The sequence below is a fragment of the Cuculus canorus genome, chromosome 2, assembly GCF_017976375.1.
Source record: "Cuculus canorus isolate bCucCan1 chromosome 2, bCucCan1.pri, whole genome shotgun sequence".
NCBI lineage: Eukaryota > Metazoa > Chordata > Aves > Cuculiformes > Cuculidae > Cuculus > Cuculus canorus.
This window is the reverse complement of record NC_071402.1, coordinates 146,138,992-146,158,479: the sequence shown is the minus strand read 5'-3', so window position 1 is coordinate 146,158,479 and position 19,488 is coordinate 146,138,992. Positions and strand designations below refer to the sequence as shown.

Sequence of the window (19,488 nt, the reverse complement as noted above, 5' to 3'; positions counted from 1 at the left end):
GTAAACAGGTAATCCACCAGGTTTTAAGGAAATCCGTGAAAAATGTGCCCAATAACCTGAGACTGCAGCTCATTAAAACATACTGAAACATAATTTTTTGACAAAGACGAGTAGAGCATTTGTAAGATCTGACATTTTTGTCTTTTCTTCTGGCATGCAAAGATATTTGCATTTTATAAAAAAGCCCGAAGAAAGGAGACGGAGAGGGTGTAGGTAATTAAATTTTAATTTTGATTTTAGAGATCTTTCTCTAATTAGCTTTAAAAGTCAGTGTCTAAGTAAATTGAGTTTCAAGGTGCAATCATCTTTTTCCTCCTGGATCTCAGGATTCAAAAGTAAGAAGAAAGAATATTAGCAGAAAGAGAAGGAAGGTTGTTATTTTAAAGGCCTTTCAAGGTAAGGATTTAACATTACCTCATTATTAAAATATAACTGTGGCAGGTTGATGTTTTCTTATTTCTGAATTTCAAAGTCATTGAGCAGTCATGGTTGAGAAAATGGAAAACTTGGATTCTATTAAAAGAAATTGAAAATGATACTAAGAAGTTTGGGACTTTTCTTCTTTCTTTTGCTTTGTAATAAAACTTTCTTTGATGGCTTGGTTTGATGGCTTTCTTTTCACTACCATCCGTTCTTCCAGAGATGATGCTACTTTTCTGTGAATTCTTTTTGATCACAGATATGCTAATATAGTGTGTTTTGTTTTTGTAAAGGTACACTAGCATGCAGTGGGTTTTTGTGTGTGTGCTTACACAGCCCGGTGAATTTTCTCTGCATTTATATGCTGGCTAGGGACATAGGCATGCCTATCAGATTCTGCGGGCTGAGTGGAGGAGTCCCACGACCTGCCTCATTCGTCTGCCAGATCACACTGTGTGTTTTTCAGTGCCATGATATGGCCTCTGCCCTGCTCCTGATGTGGCTACCTGACAGATCTCCAACAGCATGGGGCAGTGGTATGAGGAAAACAGAATAAACGTGATTTGTCATGATTTTAATATGACATTTTAAAGCTAAGAAATAAGAAAGCAAAGCACAGTATTGGATAACATTGAAAATATGTCTGTGAGGAAGTATATAAGCTGCTGTTTGGAGATGAATAGCTAGAAGAATAACTGAAAACAGTTGGAGTTGTATATGGAGCAGTTATAAATATCTGGAATTGTGTGAAGTTATCAATGATTTTTTTTTTTTTCCCCACTTTGGAAGAGGAATGGTAGTCTTGATGTTTAACCAAGTTCTGGATGTAGAGAAATTCACTTTAGAAACTGGAATTTTTAAGCATAAACACATTTTCAAGTAGAGAAATGCTAAGTATCTAAACCACATCATCTTGAACTTTCTTGAAATTCTGAAAGGGAGAGCTGTGAACACGAGATAACTGGCACATATAGGTGGATGATGCAAATGTTAAAGCATTTGATGGAAATAGAAGGGTCTTAGAAATTCCAAGTAATAAGAGCACAAACATTTCTGTGTGGTTTGAAGTAGTGTAGCCAGCAGGACTAGAGAAGTGATCATCCCCCTGTACTTAGTGCTGGTGAGGTTGCACCTTGAATGTTCTGTTCAATTTTGGGCCCCTTATTAAAAGAAAGACATTGAGGGGCTGGAGCTTGTCCAGAGAAGGGCAATGAAGCTGTTGAAGGGGCTGAAACCCAAGTCTCATGAGAAGCAGCCAAGGGATTTGAGCTGTTTAGTCTAGGGCAAAGGAGGCTGGGGGAGACTACCTGAAAGGAGGTTGTAGAGAGGTGGGTGTTGGTCTCTTCTTCCAACTAACAAGTGACAGGAAGAGCAGAAATGACCTCAAGTTACACCAGGGGAAGTTGAAATTGGATGTTAGGAAAAATGACTTCACTGAAAGGGTTGTCAAGCATTGGAACAGGCTGAGCAGGGAAGTCGTTGGGTCACCATCCTTGGAGGTATTTAGAAGATGTGTAGGTGTGGCGCTTAGGGACATGGTTTAGTAGTGGACTTGGTGATCTTAAAGGTCTTTTCCAACCTAAACAGTTCTGTGTTTCTGTCAAAAATCAGCACAGAAATCTTAAAAGTTTGAGGCAGTAGTCTAGAGGTTGTTGCCCAGGAGGGTGTAATGAGAATTCCTGTTATTTTTGGTTTTATTTAACATCTTTAAATCTCAGAAAAGCAGGACCGTAAATAGTATGCTAAGTGTCCAGATGTTGATAGACTAGGGAAGGAGAATAATATGAATGCAGGAAACATAAATAACCCAATAGAGGTGTAGTACACATACTGGAAACACACAATTTTATTTAGCCTGAATAAATCAAAGCTAGTGTATGAGAACATTGATCTAAACTGAACACACATTTTAATTAACAAGACAAAAATGCTTAAGTGAGGATATAGAAGAAGTTTTAGAATTTCTTTGGATGTTCTGGATTGATACGATACCAACATACGTGGTTATTGTTTACTGTGCATTAGTGTCAAAGTTTAAAAAGAGACAGGGAGAATACTTCTAAGAAAATATTGAGGGTATTTCATAAGAGAAATGTACTGTTCTGGGTGTCTTCTGGACAAGTGAAGATCACAATAATATTTATGGAAATGAACAGCAATAGAGAATTAAGAGAGGCAGAGGTGAAGTTATGTATGTGCTGGTAGCACTGTTTAGGGAAGAAATGCTGTAATTGCCTGTGATATATAAAAGGAAAAGATAATTTTGTCAGTGAAGGGAAGACAACAAGTAACAGTTGGATAAACTTCGGGAAAGTAATACAAAATTTGGAAAAAAATTCTGAATATTTTGACCAAGTTAAGAGTATTGACTTTGGGAAATGCTGCAGATTCTGTTATTAAATAACCCTTACTTATATCTGGAATGAATTCTAGGGGAGAGAAAAGTACTGCTCAGGGCCGCGAAGAGAGAGTTGTTGGTGTGTATATATATATCTTCTTCCTTTGCTGCATGTGCAAAAGGATCTTTCTGAAAAGGTCTGCAACTGATGGGAGCTTCACAGTGCTACTTGTTTCACATCTCTCCAGCATGCCTGCATTTGCTTCTGCAGGACTAGATGATGTGGTGGGCTGGGCAATCGTGCTTCACCTCTTGGAACTGCTTATATTTTTAGTACTTTTTCTTTTCTAATTCAAGATATCTACATGCAATGTGCGGTGTTTTGTAGAGAAGTACTGACTGATATTAGCTGCTGCTAGGGTTTAATGCAGTTTGTAGATAAGTTCTCAATCCGCTGTTCTTTGTCTCCAACTGTTTTTTTCTATCTGAAGAGAAGAAGCTTTGAAAACCTGTGTCCAGTTTACAACCACCTCAGTGGTCTTTGGAAGATAATGTTGTTTGGTGTCTAGAGGTTTGCAGGAATGAGAGTTGAACTCATTTGGGGCATTTGGGCTTTCAGAGGTCAGAAGGGATGTTTGACTCTTGCTGTGTCCAACTGAGTGCAACAAGGAACTGAACTGAACCTACTGAAATTGGAACCAGAGCTGAGGGAGCTGTGCTGGAGTCTGAAACTCAAAGCTAATCTAAATAATTTTTAAGAGATATTTCAGTTAAATATTGACATAGTCTAACTTGTAGTTTCAAGTACTTCAAACTGAAAGAAGCAGTCCAGCTTTCCTGAGCCCCAGAATGACCCTGAATCATCCTTTCTCTTGGATGATTCAGTGAGGATTTGAGCAGCATGATAACCTTATGGGTGACACAGGCAGTAAACCTGTTGAATCTCTGTCTCTCACCCCCAGACGAGTTTCTTGATTCTGAGGTAGGATCTGTGTGTGTCTTGTGAGTGCAGCACACCCTGATGTACATACATATCTATGGGCTTACTTTTAGGAGCTCTGTCCAACTTGAGCAGCTTTCTTGTCGAAAGTTACACTTTCCCACAGAGTTTTTTTGCTTTTACTGAATTGTTATTCTCCCAGAGAAGAGACTAGAGCGTGGTGAGAAAAAAAAAAAAAAGTGCTATTCAGGTCTGTTTGTCAGTCATGAGCCTGATGGTCTGTGAGGTGGCCAGAAATGATCATGAGCTCGCTTTTCATTTCTGTGCCTTAAGTACACTGCACACCAAATTGTGCAAACTGACAATAGTACTGAGGAGCTGAAGTGTCAGTTGGTATCTTCACAGAGTAAAATTATCTTGGCTGTGCTCTATAAATATATGTATGCATTTTTCTCGTCATGCCCTCCAAGCTGACATCTGAGAGGAAATTGGTATGGGAAGGTATATATCAGCTTTGCTTGGAGACACTACCATCCTTTGCAGTGACTGCCTGCATGCAGGTGACATTTGCAGCTTTATGAATGAAATTTGCCAGATCTTCAAATGCTTTAGCTTGTGAGCATATTTGAAAATCAGAGAAGGTGATGAACCTTTTAAAATAAAAATGGAATTGCTGGCAGGAAGGAAAGGTACAACCCTGTGTTCTTAACATTTAAAGATGCTTATAAAATGTATGTTGGCTGCTTTTATAATTTATATTGAAACTGCTGTTGCTTTTAATAAAATAAGACTTGCAGTCAGAATTTCATGATTACAAATGTGAGCATTTTGTTATCCAGCTTGGATTTATCCTACAGATAACCATTTCCTAGCAGAATTGTGGCTATATACATAACTTAATGGGATTCTCTGTCACACATAATTTGTTTTGAAGTTAGTATTGGACTCGTTGCAGAATACTTCAGTCCTTGCATGTAGCTAAAGAACTGAGTTAGTGGTAACTTTCATGATTTTTAATTTAATTTTCCTTAATTCTTAAACTTAAAACTTCCTATAATTCCTTATTAGATTTACCGTTTCAAGTGTTTATTTAAAAGGCACCTTAGCTGCAGAAGCAAATCAATATTTACAGTGCATTAGTGCCACAGAGAATTTGAAGCCTTGTGATTAGAGTTCATTGCTGTTTTATCCACTCTTCAAAGAAACCACAAACTTCAAACGGTATCAGCCATCATCCTGGAATCAGTGACATTGCATCAGTCCCATGCGTACTTCATCTTGTGGTTTAATTATTAAATTCCTTTCCTTTGATTTTCCTTTTAATATTTCAAAGTATATCCTCTTCAAATCTATATATTCAAGTAAATCAGAAGATTGTAGCCAACAATACATTAGTAGAAAACTGTATCCTTGTTTTGTTGTTGTTTAAATGGACAGTATCAAACCCAAGATAGGATGATCTCTCAGAATAGAATTGAAGAAAGAAATGCAAGACATTGTATTTACAACTTCTGGTTAGTATAGTGTGAATAAGATTTAATTGTTGGATTAATACCTGGACTTATATTGACTATTGCCAAGCACCATACACTAGGGTGAGCTCCGTGTGCTTGTCCCATTCCAGTAATGGAAAGGAAAGAAAACTTAAAATATGTTTAAATTTGTAGTTTGAATGGGAAGTACGTACATCAATTGCATTCAACTTGTTGTCTTTTATAATTTGCTTTGTTATGAGGTTTGGTTAGTAATACAAAACACTTTTCCTTATGTGTGAAACGATTTTCAGAGAAAGACTAGAATTTCATGGAGTGACTAAAATGACTCACATTGTATCTTTATATTGACAGAATGCCTTTTTTTTTTAAGATTTTGAAAAGTGTTCAATAAATGTCTGAAAATACCTCAATAATGAGCCTTGCTAAAATGAAACTAATCATATTAAAGGTGACTCATCAGCAAATAGATTCTGTAGAGAAACTTCTTATGTTAATGCAGAGCACCCCCCATACGAGGACAGGCTGAGAGAGATGGGTTAGTTCAGCCTAGAGAAGGCTCTGGGGAGACCTTATAGCAGCCTTCCAGTACTCAAGGGAGGCCTACAGGGAAGGTGGGGAGGGGCTCTTTATCAGGGAGTGCAGGGATAGGACACAGGGGTAATGATTTTTGCTGAGAGAGGGGAGATTTAGGTTAGATATTAGGAAGAAGTTTTTTACTGTGAGGGTGGAGGGGCACTGGCAAAGGTTGCCCAGACAAGTCATGGATGTCCCATCCCTAGAGATGCTCAAAGTTAGGTTGGATGAGGCCTTGAGAAACCTGATCCAGTGCAAGTGTCCCTGCCTATGGCAGGGGAATTTGAACTAGGTGACCTTTAAGGTCCCTTCAACCCAAACCATTCTATAATTCTAAAGTTTTCTCTAGAGCATATTAATATTTTGGAATTCTGTTGCATAATTAACTTTGTGTATTGTGAAGTGTCTCTGCTACTTAACATAGTGCAAACTGTCAGGTTTTCACTACAGAGCAAAAGGCAAGGCAGTGATAATCACTTGCTCGCCTCCAGAAGTGTTGACTTGAGTTGCAGTTTCTTCCTTTCTTTCTTTGTTGGCAATTCAACCTCTCTTCTTACAAAAGCTCACCCAACTGAACTTTAGTTTTGTCAAGTAGTTTGAAGAAAGGGTGTAAGAATACAAGAACATTTTGTTATCACTGTGCTTATATATAGCTGTAGGAGCATAAGGAGCGAGTGAACTCATGTTTGAAAATTGTAATTCTCTGTTGCAGGATGGGTAGTTAAAGCACACAGGATAGCACGCATGGGCTGCTACTTGCAACAAATATAGATTGGTATTTTTGTTAAGTGGCACTACATACTACAGAGCCACTTTCTTGCCCAGGCTAATCTAATAAATGAGAATGTGTATTCAAGGCTAAGCCAGCAGCACAGGCTCTGCTGCTCTTTATGGGTCACTTCATTTTGTGTTGTGGGACTGTGGCTGAGACTGCAGCTGTGGCCCCTATATTACAGAGATCTCTTGAGATTTGGGAGTGTACTTTATTACATTTACCATCTAGGGGGAAATGAGAGGCTTTACCTTCAACTGCTTCATGAAACTTGAGGTAGTTGAAGACAAGGCAATCAAAGACAAACCCTCTACTATGAGTTTATGAGTATATTCTGTGTAACCAAAATCGAAGTAGACTTAGACCATAAATCCTTTTCTGTGTAATTAAAGTGTTCTTTTCTAAAATATTCATAGATTCATAGAATGGTTTGGGTTGGAAGGAACCTCAAAGATCAACTACTTCCAGCCCCCTGCCATAAGCAGAGACACCTTCCACTGGATCAGGTTGCTCAAAGCCCCATCCGACCTGGCTTTGAATACCTCCGGGGATAGGACATCCATGATTTCTCTGGGCAGCCTGTGCCAGTGCCTCTCCACCCTCACAGTAAAAAACTTCTTCCTAATATCTAACCTAAATCTCCCCTCTCTCAGCAAAAATCATTGCCCCTGTGCCCTATCCCTGCACTCCCTGATAAAGAGCCCCTCCCCACCTTCCCTGTAGGCCTCCCTTGAGTACTGGAAGGCTGCTATAAGGTCTCCCCAGAGCCTTCTCTAGGCTGAACTAACCCATCTCTCTCAGCCTGTCCTCGTATGGGGGGTGCTCTGCATTAACATAAGAAGTTTTTCTACAGAATCTATTTGCTGATGAGTCACCTTTAATATGATTAGTTTCATTTTAGCAAGGCTCATTATTGAGATATATTCAGACATTTATTGAACACTTTTCAAAGTCTTAAAAAAAAAAAAAGGCATTCTGTCAATATAAAGATACAATGTGAGTCATTTTAGTCACTCCATGAAATTCTAGTCTTTCTCTGAAAATGGTTCTACACATAAGGAAAATGCCTCACCACCCTCACAGTGCAAATGCCTTCCTAATATTTAAGCTAAATCTCTCCTCTTTCAGCTTAAAACCATTCCCCATCATCCTGTCATGACACTTCATGATAAGGAGCCCCTCCTCAGCTTTCCTGAAGGCCCCCTTTGACTACTGGAAGGCTGCTTTAAGGTCTCCCTGGAGCCATCTCTTCTCTAGGCTGAACAAGCCCAACTCTCTCAGCCTGTCCTCATATGCGAGGCACTCCAGCTCTCTGATCATCTTCATGGCCCTCCTCTGGACTAGCTCCTTACAGGTCCATGTCTTTTTAATTTTTTTCTCTTCTTTTGATTACATCTAATTCTGCTATATGTATGTATAAAAATATGTAAAAATGTACATATCTGTCAAAGAAAACATTTTATTTGTTAGAAATTAACTTTTGTGGATATTTTTGTGATGAAAGTAACAATTAAAAAAAAGAATTTTCTAAGGAAAAAATAATAGTACAACTACTATGGGACCCTCCCCATTAATTAATACTCTTGTTATTCTTATGTATTAGAGTGGGCATGAAATAAAACGACGGTTTGTTGTTTCATGCTCTAACACTTATGCATAGCTCAGCAGCGTGGGTCATAACTATTAATTAAAGCCAAACAGACAAAATAAAACAACCAAAAACAACCAAGCCAAAAAACCTCACATAACTTTCTTTGCGTGGCCTGACTTAATGTATTTCTCACTGTCTTTATTATGCCATGAAAAATAAGAGTCTGTATTTTAATACTGGTGTACATAATATTGCAATAGAGTTATTATAAAACTTAACAGTAGCCACTTAAACTCCTGTCATTGTGTTTTCATACTAGTATTGTGAGATGTGCATCTTCAGCTTCCTTGGGAACTGTTTCATGAAAGCATTAAAAAATAGCCTTGTTTTCAGTCTCGGGTGTTGCCTAGTGTGCCTTTCCTAGTGACTCTGCTGTTTGTGTGTCATAGCTTTCACCTTTTCCTTATCCACTTTGTGTTCAAGGTTCCCAGTGCAGCAGTAAAGAGAAATACAACTGATAAATCATGTCCCCATGGTTCTGATGCCAAGCAGGAGAGTGTTAAGAGGTCACAAATACAGACTATGAAACTTCTCTTTGGGCAAGGAGACGATGGATATGTGGATATGTGTTGTAGGATAATAAATGAAATTGGAAAAAATTAAGTTGTATTTCAAGAGAAACTAATTTTAATGTGCCATCAAAGTTTCCAGAATGGATTTGACCTCTACATATATTTAAAAAATCTCTCTCTTTCCAATCAGCCTACCTGCCTGATGCATCGTTTATTACTAATGAAATATTTTTCTCTGGTCAGTCATGCCAGCTGAGAGGCTAAAGGGAACCAGGGTAAATCAGCACAGATCTTGTTTCAGCTGTCAGGAAGAGGCAAAAGAAGAATGCAGAATAGATAACACTTACTTGCATAAGTTTTTGAGAAATGAGTGGAGAGTGTATTTCAGAAGGTGAGGAGGCTGCGTTTTGCTGCAAAGAAGCTGTTGTGCTGGCAGTGCCCATGCTGCAGTCAAGGCAAGTGAGGTGGGGAATGCGTTACCCAGTCCACCCCTTAAAATTGTTACCAGGCTGTTGAATTTAGGCCTTTGATTGCCTGCTTTTTAAAATACCTGTAAGCCACCTGAGCCTCTTAGTTATTCAAGCTTATGCTGTTTTTTAATTTTACACGACAGCCGACAGCTAGTGGCAGTGCTCTGTTTGTGCTTGTAAAGCCCAGGAGCTGTGGTAGATACAAAGAGCTTAGTTTGATCCTTGTTTTCTCCTTGTGTGGCCAAGCAGTAAGGCTGTGGTTTTGAGGAAACAGACCTTGTCCTTGAGGAACTATGCTGAGGTCAATAACTCCTTACTCTGTGAAACCACATTTGGTCAAAACCACCCATCCAGAGCTTGAAAAAATATTTTTCTTATGTGAAAAACATTTTAAATCTAGATAGTGTTTATTTACTGTCTTGTTTTATTCTTCAGATATGCCTCTTCATGTCCGACGTAGTAGTGACCCTGCACTGATTGGCCTCTCAACCTCTGTAAGCGACACAAATTTTTCTTCAGAAGAGCCTTCAAGGAAAAACCCTACAAGGTGGTCCACAACAGCAGGCTTTCTCAAGCAGAACACTCCTGGTGTACCCAGTGCTCACGAAAGAAAGGTATCTTTCTTTCCTTCTCTTCATCCAATAGATGACAAACGTACATGAATCTTGGAATTGTTTTGTCCTTCTCTCACTTGCTCCTGGTTTAAACTTGTGTTTTATGACCTTGTCAACTAAACTTCATCAACAACAGGGGATTGTCTGAGTCACACGTCCTGCCCTCGGGAGAGTCTTGGTGATGCCCATGAGCAGGGATTCTAAAAAACCTTGATTTTGCTATTAACTGTATTTAAGTTCTGATTACTCATTACTCTGCAAAGCAAGGCTTAAATGTTGTCATGCATTGTCTTTGAATGCAAATAGATCATTTCTATAGTGATTTTTACTGATCTCCATAGGAATCCTAAGATGAATGAATAATCTGCATGCTGACAGCTGGTCTGGTCTGTCTTTCTGAAATGGCATTGCTAGTTTTTACTTTTTGTGGCACTAGTCAAGTACTACAAAACACGGATTGCAAATGCTGTCTCTCCTTGATAACATTCTTAAAACTAAAACAGTGAAATGCAGAGTGAGTATTTTTCTCCATTTATTCCATGTGATTTCAGTATCTCTCCGTGAATTGCATTATTAGCTAGGGAGGCCAGCGGGAAGCTCTCTTCTTAGTGCATTATTGAAAAAAATTTGGAAGAAATATTCCCTTTTGTACAACCCCCAGCATTGCCCATAATTTGGATGGTAACTTGCGAACAAATTCAAAAGGAAAAACTTATGCGTGTTTTCCAATATAAATGCATAATTTTTAAAGAGGGTGTCGCATTCAGTTACCATTTGGGCTGCATAGCACAAAATCCTGTTGGAAAATATGCAGCTTATTATAGCTAATTTTTTTCTTTATTATTATTAATTCTGCATAGAATAAATGCAAACTAGGACTCTGCAACCAGGACTCCCACACTGCAAATGAAGAAGTCTTTTCAAGCTGTTGATGTACTGAACTATCTTCAGTGGGCTCCTGATTATTTTTAAAAAGTGTAAAGGCACAAAGGTCATAGGCATCGAGGTCCACATTTTTTAGACCGTTGTCAGTTTAATGTGGTATTGTTAGGTCTCTGCTCAATCCGGATTTCAGGTAAGTAATGGTGTGTTTTCTGTCACTTGTACTGGTGTGACAAAGAAGTGCATGTCGTTTTGAAAAATATCTATGCTACTATTGTGATTTGGAGGAGAAAAACGATAATTAATCCATTTAAAATGTTAACATTTTCAGTTAATATTTCTGAAATCATAATGAGCCTGCACTTCGTTACTCCACACGTATAGATATGGAGGGCCATATAGAGCATAATCAGATTTCTTTGAGTGTCTGAAGTTAGCAGAAATTGGAGAGAATTGAACAGTAGCTAATCTTTCACACTAGTTGTCTTCCATCATTAGTTTTTCAGCATGTACTTACTCTTGATTTTTATGAAAACATTTCAAGTCTACTGAATCATGGTGACCAAACTGGAAAGGAATGCCTGTGAGCTCATGTGGTGATGGGAAGCAAGGCACAGGAGAACAATAAATCAAGATTGTGAAGAACTGACATAGGTTAGTTAGTACAATAGATGATAATATTTTTTTTTACCTTTTTTTTGCACACTCTGTACATTGGTTCTTTGAATAGAGCAGATCAGAGTGTGCCGTTTTCAATAGGTAAGATACAGTAAACAACTGGAATTAAATAATAATTGCTTGTGCAACATATGTTCTGAATTCATCCCGAGTTCATTTGTGCTAGACTGTATTTTTTGTGTTTTCAGCATATTGATTTTTTTGTGTGAGTCAAGATTTTGTAATGAATCCTGTTTCTCTTAGGAATAGATATTAAGGATTCTTCTTTCCTTTACCAGTATTAGCAGCAATTTCATTTGTAGTATTATTCTAAAGGGAATAATTTTGGAAGACTCACTCCCCAAAGTGCTAATGATGAATTTTCACTAATGTATTTTGATTATGTGAACAGGAACAAGTTCTCACTACTTTTCTTATGTTGGGTTGTTTTCTTCAGTTACTCAGATAATAAAAAATGGTGGCTGTGCCTTGTTTCAGACTGTTTTGTTGATTATAGGTGACACAGACATTTCAAGCAAAGCAAGGAGAACAATCTTAATTTTCTGTTCAGTGCATTGGGCTTCAGCACCCATATATCTCTTGTGGGCGGCTGGCACTACGTAATGTTTTCACTGCAGTTCTCTCTCTTGACAGCACAAGAACATATGTTCTTGGGCTAAGAATTGCAGCACAGTTGTAGATTAGCAACTTTGCCCCAGCAGTATCTTGCAGAAACAAGAAAAAGGTTTCTGGGAGAGTTGCCAAAAGCTTTATCCACCTACTGACTCTTAAGAAGTGACATTACTTTCAGCCCATCACCTCTAAAGAGAAATAATTGACAGGTAGAAACCCTGTCCAATTTTTTGAGGAATTAGCAGAGGGAAACTGTGTGTATCTGGCAGAAGGGATTTATTTCTCAGGGGCAAGTGAGAGAAACTTATTCATGTTTGTTTCATTTTGCGCAAGAAGAATTTGGAATGGCAGGAAAATGGGCAGATGCCCAAGATGAGATGAAATGAAGGGGTGGGAGTGTTGCCATGCTCTGAGGGCTGTGAAGAGCCAGGACATATGCCAGTAGTTCTAGGCAAAGAGAAAGGAAAGAGGGCACCGGTGAGGAAAGAAAATGTGGGATGTTTGAAGGGTTCTCTTGAAGAAAATGTAGTGCTACCTGCAGTTATTAGGATAGATGAAGCAGGACATGAGGCTCCCTCGTATCTGTCAGAAAAGAAGAGGAGAGAATGACCAGGGAGGGACAGAGTTTGATTTGAAGGGGCCTGAATGAGTCCTGCAAAGATTTGAATGTGTTTTGAACTTCAGATGAATTTCTGCTACAGTAACTAGGATGTTTTGACATGAAACCGTTGCACTAAAGTGGACGTTCTCTCGCATTCTTTTTTCATCTCATCTCATTGTAAAGAAACATTTATTATCAGGATATTACCGTATGCTCCATTTCCTTAGAATTGGAATCTTGATCATTTCTGGTTTCTGTATTCATCTGTAAGAGCAACTTGAAACCAGGTATTCTGTGTCCCAAAGTCTTTATTTGAGGAATTAACATTGTTATTGATTATTTACAAGTTTTTGTAGTGTCGGTAGCTGTACTCAGCTAGTTAATTCCTGACGTCTTGCTTCTGTATCCTTTCCATAAGTAATTAGGTCCTCTCATCTGTGCAAGTGTTCACAAAATTGGCTCATGATTATCAGCAGCTTTAGTAGATAAATTAACTTATCAGGATTTTATAAAAACTGAATATTAAAATCACTTTCAGGTACTTATTTTGTGTGAGAGACACATCTCTCTTGCCTAGCTACTCACGACTTGACTTATTCCTGTATCTTGCTACCTTGAGCCATTCTAATGAAACAAGAAGAAATCTCGTAGTAAAAGTATCTTTGCAAAGGCCTGGAGTAATACCTGATTTGCAAGCTGGAATTTTGTTTGAATTGTGTTGAACTGTGCAGCTGAACAGATTGTATGCAGCTGAAGCATATCATGTGTGCTTTTTTTCCACTGTAGTAAAACATTTTTTGATATTGTTGCTTTTTGAATAACTGTTAATTTGAATCACATTCTTAATAATTTAGTACCAAAGCCTATTGTCTTAACTAGTTGCCCTTTATAGGTGTGAGCAGCGTTAATAAAAGTCATGTTTCTTTTCTCTCAGATGTTTTTGTTGCTGTATTGGAAGTATATAAATGAAACAGACAGATATGTTGTATCTTATAATGACTGTGAAATAATTATCCCATATATTTGCAATGTGTTTTTTTAAAATTTATGTTTCCATTTGTGGTGAGGAATTACTTGTAATTACAAGTTACTTATCTGCCTTGATCCCGCTTCTCTGAAAGATGTGAAGCTTATCTAGTTAACCTGGCTTGCTTAATGCGGGGATATACCATGGCTAACTGGCTTATGAAAAATTTCCCACTGTGACTTTTCTGAATTTGATTCATGTATTGTTACATCAGAGATAACAGCATCAGTACGGCAGAAAGAAGTGAAAATCTACAGTAAGGAGACCTCAAGAGAGAGCAATGAAAGAGAGAAATTATTGTGCACGAGCTTCTGTGTCTCTTTTGCTCCTGGGTTCACCCACCTGGAGCAAAGCAAATGGCATACAATGTGCTCCATGGGGTAGATCAGCAGCAGCAAACATATAGCTGAGTGCACCTGGCACATAATTTTTTAAATTTAATTTTTCTTCTCTTTTTGCCTTTGCTATTTAGTCAGCAGCCAGGTTTGTTTTGCTTGTTTGTTTTTAGATAAGTTTGCCGATATATGTATTTTGAGGTTGAAAATAGCCGTGCCTTGTAGTCCCCCAGGGCTCAGTGCTGGGTCCAGTTCTGTTCGATATCTTTATCAATGACCTGGATGAAGGGATTGAATGTACCCTTGGTGAGTTTGCGAATGACACTAAGCTGGTAGAAAGTGTTGATCTGCTTGAGGGTAGGGAGGCTCTTCAGAGGGATCTGAACAGGCTGGATCGATGGGCTGAGACCAACGGGTGAGAGTCCTGCACTCGGGACGCAACAACCCCATGCAGTGCTACAGACTTGGGGAAGAGTGGCTGGATAGCTGCCTGGCAGAGAAGGACCTGAGAGTGTTGGTTGACAGCTGACTGAACATGAGCCAGGAGTGTGCCCAGGTGGCTGAAAGCCCAATGGCATCTTGGCTGGTATTGGAAACAGCATGGCCAGAAGGACCAGGGAAATGATTCTGCCACCGTACTCAGTACTGGTGAGGCACTTCGAATTCTGTGTTCAGTTTTGGGCCCCTCAGTACAAGAAAGACATTGAGCTCATGGAGTGTGTTCAGAGAAGGGTGACAAAGATGGTGAAGGGGCTGGAGAACAAGTCTTATGAGGAGCAGTGGAGGGAACTGAGGTTGTTAAGCCTTGAGAAGTGGAGACTGAGGGGAGACCTTATCACTTTCTACAACTACCTGAAAGAAGGTTGTGGAGAAGTGGGTGTTGGTGTCTTCACTCAAGGGGTAGGTGATAGGACGAGAGAGAACGGCCTCAAGCTGTACCAGGGGAGGTTCAGATTAGACATTAGGAAGAACTTCTTCACAGAAGGGGTTATAAAGCGCTGGCACAGGCTGCCTGCAGAGGTGATTTATTTGCCATCCCTGGAGGTATTTAAAAGATGGGTAGATGAAGTGCTTAGGGATATGATTTAGTAGTGGACAGGTACGGTTGGACTTGATTATCTCAAAACTCTTTTCTAACCTAGGAATTCTATGATTCTATTAATTATTTTTTAGGGTGTGGCTTTTTCCTACTTTGAAACCTAATCTTTTGGGGCTCTGTAAACTGCAGAGAAAGAATTTGAAACCATATGGGAGTGATGTAAGCCTTACCTAGTGTCAAATCCCTTACCAGTAAAGCGTTGTGTTTCCCATATCAATTCCTGCAGGTATTTGTGCTGTTCCTATGGGTTGAGACTTATAAGTAAAAATTTCAGATTGTTGGATTGTAGTTTTTTTTATTTGTGTGAAAGATGCAATGCTTTTCTAATCTTCTTTGTAAACAGAATGAAAAAAGGAATTATCTAATGAAATATGTCTAGATGGGAGAAAAGCATGTACGTATTATACGAAAAGCTTCAATGGTAATGGTATGTTGGTGTCAAAATCAGATTTAAAGTGAAAATTAGTTTCATTTAGTTTTGAGTCTTTTTAAACACTGCTTAGTGAAGTCTGCTTTATCACTGTCACTAAAGACATGGTATTTCAATAGATTTTAACTATGATTCAGGGGACTGAAGAGCCCTGTATTAGAACTATGCGTGTTAGTGTCATTTTATTTCTAGGGAGTCTGAATTGAAGAGTGTAAATTGATTAAATTGACTAGGGAAGACTGTGGACTGAAACACTCTGCATCCTTCTAGGAACAAGAGACTTAAGTGTTGCTGATGCTTCTTGGGAAGCTTTGTCTCTGCTTTGTATGCCTGCAGAAAAGAGGTAGTATGTACCAGATGAACAGTCTTGGTGAAGTGCTGTAATACAACAGTCAGCTAAAGAGAAATAGGGGATAAATGCAAAAAGCCTGACGTCTCTGCCATGACAGGTTTTAACCCCCCACATAAGGAATGCAGCTTTCTGCTTTCAAAATAATAATGTTTTAACCAGATGTTCTGAAGGATTCAATAGCCTTGAATATTTCTTCGTCCAGGTTTATTTCAGCGGGGCTTTTCTTTTTTCAGTGAGACAGTCATGATTCTTGTAATTTCAGATGTGATTCATGTAGACTGAGAGGAAGGAAGAATGAGAGCAAGTTATCTGCAGAGGATGAAATAGAATGTTTTAATGCAGAAAATGTTGGTATAGGAGAGAGGTTAATGGAAATTCAAAACCCAAAAGTTATATGCATCCGTTTTCTTTCTTTGTGATAGTAACTCGTTGCTGGCAGCTTGTCACATGATGCTGAAATAGTTTAGAGAATAGTACCTGATCAGACTGCAATAGAAAATAAACATACTGTGTGCTGTTTTTATCCTGGGCAGTGAGCAAAATTCATGACTTTCACAGAATCACAGAACAGCTGAGGTCGGAAGGTACCTCTGAACATCATCTAGTCCAGCCTTTCTGGTCAAAGCAGGGTCAGCTAGAGCAGGTTATTCAGGTCTGTGTCCAGTCGGGTTTTCAGTACATGCATCTCCAAGGGACATCCTCTTGCAGTGCTGGATCACCCTTATACTTAGAAAGTTGTTTCTTATGTTTTGATAGAATAACTTGTATTTCTTTATGTGCTCATTGCCTCTTGTGCTTTCACTGGATACCACAAAGAAGACTCTAACCTTCTTTGACAGAGCACCTCGTGATATTTTGGTGCAATGAAAAATAAAATATCTATGAAAGAACTCAAAATTCCTTACTTCCAAAATGTGAAAACAAGTACAATATTTATCATTACCATCATCAGGTTGGAAATAAGAGACACAAGGTAGTGGCCAATGTGCATCACTTGATACTATGCTATTCTGTTTGCTGAGTACTGTGTACACAGACAGGATTGAACTGTTTGCATCCAGTAGTCAGTTATAACCAGATGTGTTAAGGATCAGGAAAAAATCAAGAACAAAACCAACAAATCCAAAGTGAAGGTGTGATTTTTCTCCATCTCTGTTGTTGTTTTACCTCTTTTTGCTCCGAGTCATCTGTTTGTGAAAGATAATCTACCAAAATTTCCCTCTATCCCCCGAAAGAGACAGATTAGTAGTGCAAGACCCTAGAGCAATCTGTGAGCTGGTGAGGCTTTTTTCACTTCTGCTCTGAGGCTGAGCAAGTATGTTGATTACACTCAATCTTTGTTATTCCTTGGTAGTGAAGGAAGAATGTGTATTTTTCTGCCAGTGCTGTACTGTCGCATCTCGCTTTGTTTGATGGGTGAATGATGTTTGGTCCAAAGATCGGGGTACACAATGCTGCAACATGAGTTTGGAATGCCAGGGAGGGTCTGGGTGAACTAGTCTCTTACTGGTGACGATGGAGTGGTGGAACGTGCACAGGCTGTTTGTCTTTTCACTTCAGTAAATGGGGTGTACAGCACCTCTCTGTGAGAGGTGGTGAAAGCTATACTGAAACCAGAAATATCTCAAGTACATGGTATAGGATAATTGAAGTTGTAATGGATGGCTGACTTTTCCTCTGCCATTCATCTAAATGAATGTGTACTTTGCCAATTCCCATGTTTAAATGTTCATCTCCATTGCTTGTATATTTTTTATGTTCTTTCAGCTCTCCCTGGGTTTGAGGGATAAAAATTCTGGGCCTGAAAGAATAACTTGATAAAAGATAGGATAAGTTTCAAAAAAAAAGAAAGAAAAAGAAAATTGGAGTTTCAAGTTTACTGATTTTTGTTTGGTTGGTTTTTTTGGGTTTTTTTTTTTTTTTTACCTTTAGAAACACGTATGTTCACTGGTAATGGTTGGATCTGGGTTTTGACCTGCTTTTGTCTATTTAGTTGTAACCACGACTATGCATTTACAGTATACACTCGTGGTTCAGGAGTTTGTTCAGACTGATATGTTTGTCTGTCTTGTTTTCATCCTGTCAAGGTTGTGTATTGGTGCAAAGCAGATTTAGATTTTGGCTGGATGTGTAGATAGCAAGAATAAAGTTTAAAGTACAATCCAGGTTCCAGACTCTGCTTCCCTACAGAGCCCTGGCATGAGCCAGCGTGGTTCAAACAGTGATTGTTTCAGCCCTTTTTTGCTTTATTTGTTGTATTTTTAGGTCATGTTGCAATGAATACTTGGCACACAAGAAAAGTGGGAAAGATAACTAGGCAAAGTAGTCTCAGAATAAAATTCAGACCCAGTGTGGAACTAATCCATATGAAGGAGTAATATGGCTGGGGAAAAGATAGTGATCTTTAATTAGTGGGAAATTCAGCTCCAGTAAATACAGGATTCCAAACCTGGAATGCCTAGTCACCTTCTGGGGTTGTTTCTGTTATGACTAAATTTGGGGCTGAAACAGATGTCACTTAACGTAGTTTTCTTTCACAACCTGACAGAAAGGGGATGATCATTCTACACAACCACTCAGTTTTATTGCCATCTTATGAACGAGCTCTTCAGCTCTGATATACAGATGCCCAACTGAAGAGCGTTCCTGCTGAGCACACATGGGGAGGATGCCTGTGAGACTGCAAGTTGCCTAAGGTAATCGCGTTGCTGTAAAATCAGGAAAAAGAGAAACACACTGCTACAAGCCACCGGTCTAGTACCTATTTGGACTTTTCAATACAGAAAGGATTCTGGCCAAGGTCTGAAAGGAATTTGAAAGTCAATGAGGTGTCCCTTGTGGAGTCCCTTGTAGCTCTACAAGTGGAGTGTGGTGGTGTGAGTAAGCGCTGGTGGAGCAGAGGAGCGGCTGGCTGGCAGCAAGTGATGCCACAGCCACTTGTATGTGGATGGGGCACTCCCTTTGTGCTTCTGACCTTAAATCATCACTCTTCTACACACTTGTCAATGTAGTGAAGAAAGAGGGGAAAACAATTTAGTTAGTCTGAGAGGAAAGTACAGTTATCCGCTCACACTAGTTTTTTGTTTCAGGAATGCGTATGCAAGTTTTTAAACATAGAAACAGCCGGTTGTACCTTTCAGATTTTCATTGTATCAATATGGCCACCTGAAAACATCTACTGAGTGCTTGAAAGGATAGTAAAGATGGCTTATAAGATACTCTTCATTTCAAGATCTAAATAGAAGATCCTTGTAAAGTTTTCTAAACCCTAATGTTTCCTGTTTCCCTCAGCTCCACAAACATACTTGGTATTAACATTCTATTTGTTAAATCCTATCTTGAGAGCATACTTTTGAAATTAATTCTTTATCAGATCTTTTCCTCTCCTGCAATTTAATTTCTTGGTTCTCCCAAGGAATCAAATGAAGAGATGTTGACATTAAAAATAAACAACTTTACAATTGCTATTTCATGTAAATCCAAATTGACATAAAGCATTGTGTAACTTTGGGTACACACTTAAATATCTGGTGAAAATGGCAGGATTGTGTGTAATTACGTTATTGCACTTAAATGGATAGCCACGTAGATTCCTTAAAATGGCCCTTAAAGTGGCACAGGCAAGAGAGAACATTTTGCTTTAGTGAAAAAGAGTAGAAAGAGAAACTGGTTTCTAAATATATTTT

At 38.8% G+C, this 19,488-nt stretch overlaps 1 protein-coding gene across 14 annotated transcripts in view; it reads left to right on the top strand.

Moving 5' to 3' along the window:
- Positions 1-19,488, top strand: part of PARD3 (par-3 family cell polarity regulator) — a 448,147-nt gene that overhangs the window by 170,645 nt on the left and 258,014 nt on the right. For all 14 annotated transcript variants that reach the window (XM_054058316.1, XM_054058308.1, XM_054058313.1 and 11 more), the window contains one exon: positions 9,608-9,786. In XM_054058316.1, the coding sequence (XP_053914291.1) occupies positions 9,608-9,786 (179 nt within the window). The remainder of the gene's footprint in view (positions 1-9,607; positions 9,787-19,488) is intronic.